Source organism: Carettochelys insculpta, chromosome 10 (genome assembly GCF_033958435.1).
Source record: "Carettochelys insculpta isolate YL-2023 chromosome 10, ASM3395843v1, whole genome shotgun sequence".
NCBI classification, from domain to species: Eukaryota; Metazoa; Chordata; order Testudines; family Carettochelyidae; genus Carettochelys; species Carettochelys insculpta.
The window spans coordinates 27,853,464-27,864,600 of record NC_134146.1 but is presented as its reverse complement, the minus strand read 5'-3'; the positions used below and the strand labels follow the sequence as shown (position 1 = coordinate 27,864,600).

The window sequence follows — 11,137 nt, the reverse complement described above, 5'->3', positions numbered from 1 at the left end:
AGCTACTGTTAGGTGCTGAAAAACCTTCCAAACACCATTGAGGTCAATGGAACCTGAGGGACAAGGACTCTCACCAACTGGGGAAAAGCATCAGACAGAACTGGACACTACTACTGGCCAAGATATACATGCATAACATATACTTTTAAACTGTAATTACAAAGGTCTGCAATAAGCCTACCTTAACATTGAAATGAAAAAATTGTTAAGATGTGGCCTATATTAATAACAAAAATAACTACTCAGCATGATGACTGACTTTAAAGTTCTCAAAACAAAAAGCAGTCAAGTAGCACTTTAAAGACTAGCAAAATAAACTATTTTGCTAGTCTTTAAAGTGCTACTTGACTGCTTTTTGTTTTGATAGTGTATAGACTAGCATGGCTTCCTCTCTGTTACTATTCAAAATTCTCAGGTTTTTTAAAACTGAGTTTGTAAATTCTGATGTATCATATAAAGATGACTTAAAATAAATAAAACCAGGGTGTTTTTTCCCCCCAGTTATTTCTTGGGGAGAGAAAACACATGATGGAAAGGGAAAACACAGGATGTGGAGGGAAAGAGCTGGTAGGTCTCTTCATCTGAGTACTTAAAAATAACTAGAAATATTAGTTTGGCAGGAAAGCTTCTTGGAAGTTTAAGGGAAGTGAAATATTGTGAGCTCAGATGGAGGTTGATGTTTAATCTTTAAGGAATAATTTCTCCTAAGTCTCTTGCTTAGTATTGGGAATTCAATAAATATAAAAACAGAGAAAAACAAAATACCTAGTTTCAGCTGAAGTACAGCAGTGATTTAAATCAATGAAGTCACACCTGTGTAAAGCCTTAATCCTGCACAACTGAGATCAGGGGAATCTTTGTTAGTGGATACAGTGCCTACATAATCAAGGTTTGAATTAGGAGTGAGAAGAATTAGGCACAGTTAGAGTTAATCTGTCTGACTAAAAAGTCCCTACTTCCTCAATTGTTCAGTATTTGGTTTCTCGTGATGTCATAATTTCATTACTTCTCAAGACTCTTCCTGGGCAATCATGAGAATTAAAAAAAAAAAAATTGGAAATGGGGGAAGGTGGGAGGAGAGCAATAAATGTCTTTCTGGTCTTCATATTTAAGAAAAAAAAAGTCATTGATGTAGGGGAAGAAAGAGGCACAAGCTCCTTTTCTCCCTGCCTTTGCAAGTTATATTTAAAATGATAGTCACAGCCTTACTGCATAATTTTAAAAGCTGCATCTTTTTCAGTAAATCAGTAAGGTCTCTAAATTTACAAATAGCCAACCTTCAACACCTGCACTCCAATAAACCATGTTATTCTTAAAGTTAAAAAATATGGGTCCAAGACTACAAGCTATTCTGCACAGAACCAAAATGACTTCAATGAACATTTATATAGGTGTAGGGTTCTGCCCATGTGTATCATCTTGTAGCATCAGGGCCTAAATATAATCATTCTACTGTTTCCAACATTTCTACTATTCCTAGCCTCATGATTTAGGTTACCTTTCCCTACTCGTAACATACTGTTATTTTGGTTAGACAAACATCACAATTAAAAAGCATACTTCAACCATGATCACATACTCAAGTTATTTTTCCTTACAATACATTGGGAAAAAAAACCCCACAGTTTTGCTGTTTTTTTTAAAAACCAAAACATTTGTATTAAAAGTCTTAAACTGGATAGACATTAAATGCATGTCCAGAATTAAAGTTACAGTTGTTGCAATTTTCTTGGTACATCACAACATAAAGATTTCTCTCTTTGCTGGCTGGCGGCACATCCTACATCAGAGAACCAAAACAAAATAAATCCTCCCAAAAAAACTAAATGTCTGTAAATTTGAATTAAATGCAGTCCAAATTTGCAAGACTTGGAAATGACATTTCAAAGGCTCAAATGGAAATAAGAAATAAATTCCACTAAACAATATGCCTTTTTGTCCTGGCTTGTTCAGTATGATTACTGAAAGGAAGCTGTTAAATAGTTTCTGGTGTAGTAGATAATGGGATTCTGTGGAGCTTTCACAGGTTGGCACCGGCTGGAACAGCTGAGTTTTGAAGGCACTCTACAGACACAGGGTTGCTGTTGGCCCTGTGTCACATTTTAGAAAGTCTTTGTACTTTAGAGAGCTAATCAAAATCAGTTATTGCCAACCCAAAAATAAGGAACACAAACCACCACCACCACCAAACTCCCTCCCCCCGAAGAAAAGAAGAAAACACAACTAAAAAAATATTGTGCAGATTTGTAACTTTTTCACAGCTGATTAAAAAAAAAAAATACTACCGCTCTCCCCCAAACTCCCATCCATTACAGCAGGTAAACAAAATAGAAAGTTTCACATCAGCAGACACGTTCTGGCACCCCACACTGCATTGGCATCAGTGTTTTAAAGTCCCAGTTCAGATGTGCAATACTTCAGATTGGATACACTGTAACATTAATCCAACTTTGCATAGAAATCCTCAGACTCAATATCATAGTCATAGGGGGCATTGAAGGTTGGCTAAAGAAGAGAGAGCACTAATCCTAGCTCCCCAAACGTCCTCAAAGATTTCTCTTCCCCTCTCCGCAGTGGTTTTTCCTTTACTGCTCCCCTCAGTTCCTTAGATGTAATTTAACTCTTCCAGTTAGAAAACGATTGCTCAGACTCCCTTTTCTCCAGGCCGAAACTTTTCTTACTGGTGTCAGTTGCCAAAACAACGATTTGTACTTACGGGAAATAGGCAACAATCACAATCGATGAAATGTACATGCTGAAAAAGCCACGTTTCCAACAATACACCCGCCCCATGACACTGATCACTGCAGCAGCAGCTGCTGCAGCAGCAGCCCGGACTCCTTGTGTATGCAAAGTTGTTTCCAATCTTTGTTGCGAACGATCACATTGCTGCTTGTTGTTGTAAACCTTTGCGAAAGACCCGTCCCCACGTTCCCGCCGCACCCTTTCAGAGGATCACGCAGGACGAGCAGCACTGATCATCCCCGTTGGGCTGGGAAGCGTAGTTCATCTGCCGGACAATCTCTGCGAACAGTTCATCCACCGAAGCTTTGTTTTTGGCTGAAGTTTCCATGAAGGGGCAGCTCCACTCCTCGGCCAGAGCTTTGCCTTCCCCATACGAGACCTCCCTCTCGCCTTCCAAGTCCACCTTGTTGCCCACCAGGATCATGGGCACCTTCTCGTACCTCTTCACCCGGATGATCTGGTCCCGCATGGGCTTGATGTCCTGGAAGCTCTGCTGGTTGACCAGGCTGTAGACCAGGATGAAGCCTTGCCCGTTCTTGATGTAGAGGTCCCGCATGGAGGCGAACTGCTCGGTGCCGGCGGTGTCCAGGATCTCCAGCACCGACGGGGAGGAATCCACCTCGATCTCCTTGCGGTAGAAGTCCTCGATGGTGGGGTCATACTTCTCGATGAAGGAGCCCGTGACGAACTGCACGGTGAGGGCGGATTTGCCCACCCCGCCCGAGCCCAGCACCACCACTTTGTATTCTCGCATGGCTCCGCTCCGCACACCCAGCGCCTTCCTCTCCGGCTCGCGGCTCTCCCTCCCACCTCCGGGGGGAGCGGCTCTCGCTGGAACGTGGGGGGAGCCTGCAGCCGACAGGGGAGGCAGCAGCGGCTAACGCCCGGGCAGCCGCGGCCGAGCCCCGGCACAACGCGACCCCTGTGCCAGGCGGGCGCCCTGGCCAACCCTCAGCAGCCCTGGGAGGCGGGGAGGCGGCGGCTGCCGGCACAGCTGGGGAGGAGCGCGCGCGGTCTCATCGTCCCCCGGCAGCCAGCGCGTGGTGCACCAGTCCCGCGCGGCCGCCTCGTGCAGCCACGGGCCATCCCTTCCCCGCAACCTCGCGCAGCGCTGCGCTCACGGCCGGACCGGGCCCATGGGCTCGCGCTAGCCAACCCCGACACCACCACCCTCGCTAGTTTCGGGAGAGGGGGTGGGGGGACCCACCCAGGCACAGGCGCCCCGCCCGTCCGATCGCAGGATTGGCTGCCGCCTACAGCCTGTCAGGCCGCGCGGCCTGATTGGCTCAGAGACCCGAGTCGCTCCCCCATTGGGTCTCCAGGGGGAGGCGGGTGATTGGCCGGCGAGCCCCTGTCTGTCTTGATGCCCCGCCTCTGAAGGCGTTTTGGCGGATACTTTGCAAAAGGACTGGGGAGGTGACTGAGGCGCGGGGGCGCAGGCTGGCGGGGGGAGCCTCCTGCGGGACGAGCGCCCTGAGCCGAGGCACCCCGCGGCGCGGCGAGCCGGCCGGCCCTGCGGTTTGCCGCCGTGACCCCGGGTCACCCGCATAAAGCCACGTGCTCGGCACGCGCGAGTCAGACCCCGCTGCAACTGTCCCAGATTAGAGGAGCAGGTCCGTCTGTCCGTCCCGGGCAAGCGGGGAGGGGGGATTCCTTGCTGCCCAGCAGGGGGACGTGAAGGGGCAGTGCCTGCCCAACCCTAGAAAGCACTGATCGGGGTAGTGACAGCAAAGCTCCCTCCCCATCTCCTCCCGCTCCTTTGCCCCGTGGGGAGCGGGGAAAGTGAGCCGCACCTGGAGCCCAGCCACCAAGGCTCCGGGGGACTGGGGGGCAATCCGCATTCCCCCTTCCAAAGCAGGCTGTGAAACCGCTGACTGCCAGCACGCAAGTGAAAGCGTAGGAGGGCAGGCTCTGCCCTTTCCTCCTGAGATGGCAAGGAGCTTGGACTTCGTTCATTCTGCAGAGAGAAGGGGTTGTCCCTGGGTCTGGCCCCAGCTCCTTCCTACAGCTGTTGTAAGGCCTCCCTTTTCAAGACCCAGGAATTTTTGCCTTCCTCCACCCCACACAGGTTTGATCTCAGGGGAGGTGGTCCAGGAGCTTTCTGGTATGCTCTAGTTGCCTCTGAAAGGCCAGTTATGGCTAGGAAGGCACCTGCTATCAAAAGAGGGAGTCACCTCTGTCACTGCCAGCCACTGTTTAAAATGTCAGTTAAAATGGTCTTTAATTTCTATTACATGCTACACCTAAAGTTTGAACTGGCTAATTGTTAGTGCCCAAGAACTGACAACTGCCACATGTTGGAGATTATTTGCATTTTGTTGCTTGTTAACAACTGAGACTGGTTGAGTCAAAGAAACACTAGCCTTTGCCAGTGTTTGCAGAACTCATTACTTTGTACTTCGTGTCAGTCAAACATTCCTAGTTTTTTTTTTTTAAAAATCACTGTTTATTTTAGCACCTTTTAATTTTGTGTGTGCGCGTGCACACGCACATGCTGACCCTTTTTTTTTCTGCAGTTGGGCTTTATCCAATTAACTGTAATATACCCTCTCTACCCCTAGCTGCAAAGGCCAGTTTAAAAATCTTGTTTAAATGCAGTTCTTGTTAAATTGGCCTATATCTTGTTCAATCTTGTGAGTGCATTCAGATACACACTAGGGTTGACATCTGAAAATGACAACAGATGTTCTCAGGGCACTGTTGTAGCTGGCATCGTGAGACAGTCATGATCCAGATGCACTGACGATTCACGTGTCCCTTTGTGCTTCAGCCACCCTTCTAGAAGACATGCATCCATGCTGATAGCAGGTTCTGTTTGATAACAATCCACGCAGTGCAGATCAATGCATGTACATTTTCTCTTTGGTGATTTGATTTTGTAGTTTCTGCATTGGAGTGTTGCTCTTTTAGCACTTCCGGAAACATATTCATGCCTCATCCCGCTCAGATTTTGGACTGAACTTCAAATTCTTAAATCTTGGGTCAGGTGCTGTAGCTATTTTTAGAAACCTTCTTTCATTTTGTCAAAACTGCAGTGAAAGTATTTATTTTAAGAACAATGTGTTGGGTCTCCACCCAAGCCTGCTTTTACATGGAATGGCAGAATGTACAAAAAACAGAACAGGAGACATGCAATTCTCCTCCAACGTACTACAGGACTGCTTGTTTTTTGTGAAGCTACATACTAATATTGCTACCCCTCTAAGACTCCTCCAAGGAGTATAGTCACATTTAATTAACACTTTTTGTATATTAAAAAAACAAACAAACCTATGTTTTAAATAAACTTCAGCACGGAAACGTCTTCTGGAATGATGGCTGAAGGATGAAGTGGCATATGAACATTTAACATATGTAGTAAACAAACATCTTACACTTTCAGGTGGAATTGTAAATGAGAAGCAGGCAACATAATCTCCCGTAAATGTAAACAATCTTGTTTGTCTCAGTGATAAGCTGAACAAGAAGTAGGACCAAATGGACTTACAGGCTCCAGAGTTATACATTGTTTTGTGAGTGCAATTATGTAAAAAAAAACCAAAAAAAAAAACAACCTTCATTTGTAAATTGCACATGCATGACAAAAATTTGCACTGCCCTACTGTATGAAGTGATCTGTAAAATACTGTTATTGTTTTGCAATGTAAAAAAAATTGTTTAAAAGTATTAAATGAGCACTGTACACTTTGTATTCTGTTTTGCAACAGAAATCAATATCTGAAAATGTTTAAAAACATCCAAAAAACGTAATAAATTTTAGTTAATATTCTATTGGTTAACCGTGTGAGTAATCCGGATTAATTTTTGAGTTCCTACCTCACTTCCACTGGGGTTCATTATGTTAGCTGTCCAATTGCTACCAACCTTCTTGATAAAAACTAAAACCAAATGATTATTAAGCACTGGTGTGAGATCCACATTTTCTTATTTTGTTTTTCCCCTTCACAGATTAATGGCCTACCCTGTCCTGGTTCTTCCTCTTGCTTCTAATCTATTTATCAACTGTTTTCTTGTTACCCATTATGTCTCTAGCTAGTTTGTGCTTTGGCCTTTCTAATTTTGGTCCTACACGTGTTGTTTGTTTATATTCATATTTTGAAATTTGAGCTAGCTTCTGACTTTGGTAGGACTCTTTTTTGATTTTTAGATCATTGAAGATCTTGTGGTTAAACCAGAGTAGTCTTTTGTGATATTCCTTTCTTTCCTACACAGCGGGGTAGCTTGCTTTTATGCCCATAATATCTCTAGGAAAAATTGTAAACTTTGTTGAACTGTTTTTCCTCAGACTTGTTTCCCATGGGATCTTCCCTACCAACTCCCTGAGTGTGATAAAGTCTGCCTTCATTAAATCCATTAGCTTTTTATTGGGCTGTTCTCCCTCCTACCATGTCTTAGAACAGGGATGGGGAACCTTTTTTGAATCAGGGCCAGTGACCCACAGAAAAATCAGTTGGAGGCCACACAGGTGAGAAGCATTAAAAAAAAACCCCCAAACACTCCTCTCAAGCTCAAGCTCAAGCTCAAGCTCAAGCTCAAGCTCAAGCTCCAGCCCCACCAGGGGTGGGTGGGGGGGCAGGTACTGAGACTCCAGGCTTACCCCCAGGGCTAGATTAATTCTTCTGGAGCCCATAGCTCGTGGGTTCTGTGGGCACCCCTAGACTCTGGGTGGGGGGCCAAAAATGAGGGGTTCAATGTGTGGGAAGGGACTGATGGGGAGCGGGCTGGGGCGAGGGTGCAGGAGGCGGCTGGGGGAGAGGTCTGGAAGGGAAGTAGGGTGCAGAAGCCATGTGGCTCTGCACACCGCAGGGAAGTGCTTCCTTCAGGCCCTGCCCTCCATCACTCCCATTGACTGCAGTTTCCAACCAGTGGGAGAGATGGAGGGGCCTCCGCTTCCTCCCTCCTAATAGGCAAGAGCCTGTGGGAGGGATCCAGCCTGCAGCTTGCCTTGCTTGGGCCTCCTCTGCTGCAGCAGGGAGTTGGTGTTGGCACTCCAGCCACAATTTAAATTACACACATACTTACACAAACAAAAGTAAAATAAAAGAAACAACAAAAAGCATTAACTTAAAATCAAGTTACCAAAAAAAAGCTAAAATTGATTGCACTTTGAGTAAATTAATTTTGGATTAGCCCAGTTGAACTCACTAGCACTTTGTTTTTTTTGAGAACACACACAGGCTGTATCTACACTGGCATTCATCTTTCAAAAGAGGTATGCAAATGAGGTAAATCAAAAATGCAAATGAGGTACAAATTTGCATATCTGACACCATAAAAAAGGGAAGGATTCTTTTGAAGATGGGTTTTACTTTTGAAAGAGCAGTGTCTACACTGGTTTTCTTCTTTCGAAAGAAGTGGTTTTGAAATAATATGCAAATGAGTTTGTAGATATGCAAATTACACCTCAGTTGCATTTTTATTTTCCCTCATTTGCATACCTCATTCAAAAGAGGAATGCAAGCATAGACACAGCTACATAGAATGGGGTTCCCTCGGAAAAGCTGAGCTATGCTGAATTAAAATAGGAAATAGACTTATGGTATAATTACTGTGGTCTGTGACCAGGATGTTCCAATATATGAGACGTATTATGTAGCATAAAATAATAGTGGCAACTGATAACTTAATATTTCTCTAACTGCAGCTTTTTTGTATACTTGAGTGATAGATTCTAAACCTAATTAAGTAAACAAGGCATAAGGATTAGCCAAACTAAACCTGTTTTTCTAGCAACATTCAACACAGCAAACAGTTTGTAAATTTGCTTGTCACATCACATTTATGCGGAAATAGAGTTTTGAAGAATGCATTGCCAACTTAATTATTTAAGTTTTTTAAAAAAAAGAAATCAGATTACCAGCTGATCCACATACACATATATCCACATAATTTCCTTCCGATAAGCAGTTTTCCTTAAGATGTTTCATCCTTGAAAATGTGTTCTGTCAACAGTAAATCAACGGAATGTGACACTTCTGTCAACAGCATTCTACCGTTCCCCCCATGAGGCAGAACAGCTCTCTCAACAGATTCTGTCAACAGCAAGCTAGTGTTGACACTCCAGGGGGGGCCTTCTATTGACAGACAGAGCTTCCAGGACACTGGGCAGTCCTGTCTGCTGTGATTCCAGTTGGCTGTTCTGTCGAGAGAGCAGCCGGGCAGTATGGCCGCTCTGTCAACAGAGCAGATCGACAGAGAGATCTACTTTTGTGTGTCTGCAATCTGTCGACAGACGTTTTGTCAGAAGATCTTTTCCAACAGTAACTTCTGTCAACAGATTGCTTTAGTGTAGATGTAGCCAATGGAAGTGAAGACCTATGCAAAGAATTCATGTAGCTTCTATGTGTTGGCCTCGTTCTCCTTTAGCACCTCAATTGACCATTATTTGGTTGTTTCTGATTCCCCCCCCCCTTTTTTTTTTTTTTTTTTTTTTTTTTTTAAAGTTTTTGCTGTTAGGTTTTATATCTTCTAATTGCTCTTCAGATTCTTTCTGTCTTGTTACACTTTAACAGTTGACTTGTCAAGTTTATGTTCCTTTCTATTTTCCTCAGTAGGATTTGACTTCCAGCTTTCAAATGATGAGTTTTGAACTCTAACCACCTATTTTATTCTGTTGTGTAGCCAGTGGCACTTTATTGTTTAAGCAGCTTGATTTTTTTTTTAATTTGGGGGTATACATTTATTTGCACCTCTATTATGGTGTTTTTTTTAAAGTTTCCATGCAGACTGCATGCATTTTAGTCTTGTCTTCCATTTACTTCCATTTTAACAAGCCGCCTCATTTTTGTGTAGGTTCTCCTTCAAGTTAAATGCTATAGTGGGTGAGGGGGAGGGGCAGGGCTTCTTCTCCTCTCCTTGTCTTCTCCTCCAAGATGTTCAATTTAATTACATTATGGTCACTGTTATTGAGTTGGTCAGCTAAATCCACCTCATGGACCAGATGCTGGTCCACATACTGAATTCAGAATTGCCTCTCCACTTAAGGGTTCCCGGACAAACTGGTGCAAGAAGCGGTCTGTAATGTTATCTAGAAATTTTATTTCTGTATCCCATCCTGAGGTGATGTACTCTCAATATTGGGATAGTTGAAATCCCCCCATTATTATTGAGTTTTCTATTTTTATATCTTCTCTAATCTTTAGCTAAATCCACACTACAGCATGCTTTCGAGGGGCGATCTGTCGAAAGCCATCCTTTGAAAGATCGCCTTTCTAAAGCATGCAGCTACGTACAAAAAGCAGATCAGCCTTTCAATATGCCCTTTCAAAAGACCAGCCTGTTCTTTCGAAAGACAGCATCGCACAGCCCCAGGTGTCTTTTCAAAAGAATCAGCCAGGAAATGCTGCAGATGGGGTTGCACGTTTGCCAAGCCCTTCTGGGGCTGTAGCCAGCCACTTCACTAAAGGGCCCTGAAAAAAATTAGGAAGAAGAATACTCTCCAAAGCGGGGCTTCTTTTTAAAGAAACCCTGTCTACATGGCTATTTTGCATTTCAAAAGCAGCACTTTTGATGCTGTGAGTGGCCACCATTATTCAAATGAGGCACTGAATAGTCACATCAGCACCTCATTAGCATTTTTGATCCTTCCAAAAGGGAGGGGCAGTGTAGACGTAGCCAAAGTCTCTTGAAAATAAATTCAGAATGTTGCCTCCTTCAGCTCTACCTGGCCTGATCCTATCAGAGATACAATATACACATGTAGAACAGGATGAGAAACTTAATTCAGAATGTCCCTTGGTTTAGTTAGTGAATTTTGCACTTCAATCCTATTTTTTATTAATTGTAGAGTGAGCTCTCATGAAATGTATGAAAGAACCCTGTCTGAAATCCCAAGCTCTTTCCCATGTACTAAGTAGATCCACTCATGATTGAGTATTACTTATAGCCTCAAGATTCAATGTCACATTGTGACATTGAGTATTTCTGAGTTGCAAAGTAATATTAATAGTGATAAATCTTACATTTATATAACATCTTTCATCTAAAAGCACCTCAGTGAATTACTTCATTTTTTACTGTCTCAAAAACAGCCAGCTTTTGGGGCTGGCAATAATAGATGTATGTTACAATTCATCTAAGTCTTAGCGAATCATGTGATTCATAATCTAATAAAAAAGATTGAACAGCCTGCGAAAATGCAGAGTCAACGAGGAAACAGATGTAAAAATTATTTTTTCAGTCTGGGCAATATGCTTGGGAGAATAATAGTTTTGGTAACAAGTATCAGAGGGATAGCCATGTTAGTCTGTGTCTGCAAAAAAACAAGAAGTCCTGTGACACCTTATAGACTAATAGATATTTTGGAGCATAAGCTTTTGTGGGCAAAGACATACTTCACCTGTTACTCTATCAGGTTCCACAGGACTTTTTGTTGTTTTTATAGTTGAGGTAG

General features: G+C 43.5%; 1 protein-coding gene across 1 annotated transcript; it reads right to left on the bottom strand.

Annotated features, from left to right (window-relative positions):
* Nucleotides 1-352: 352 nt before the first annotated feature.
* On the bottom strand, nucleotides 353-3,933 carry RAP2B (RAP2B, member of RAS oncogene family). Its single transcript, XM_075003794.1, has one exon. It carries the CDS (start codon nucleotides 3,497-3,499, stop codon nucleotides 2,948-2,950), a length of 552 nt encoding a protein of 183 aa, XP_074859895.1. The 5' UTR covers nucleotides 3,500-3,933; the 3' UTR covers nucleotides 353-2,947.
* Nucleotides 3,934-11,137: the final 7,204 nt, after the last annotated feature.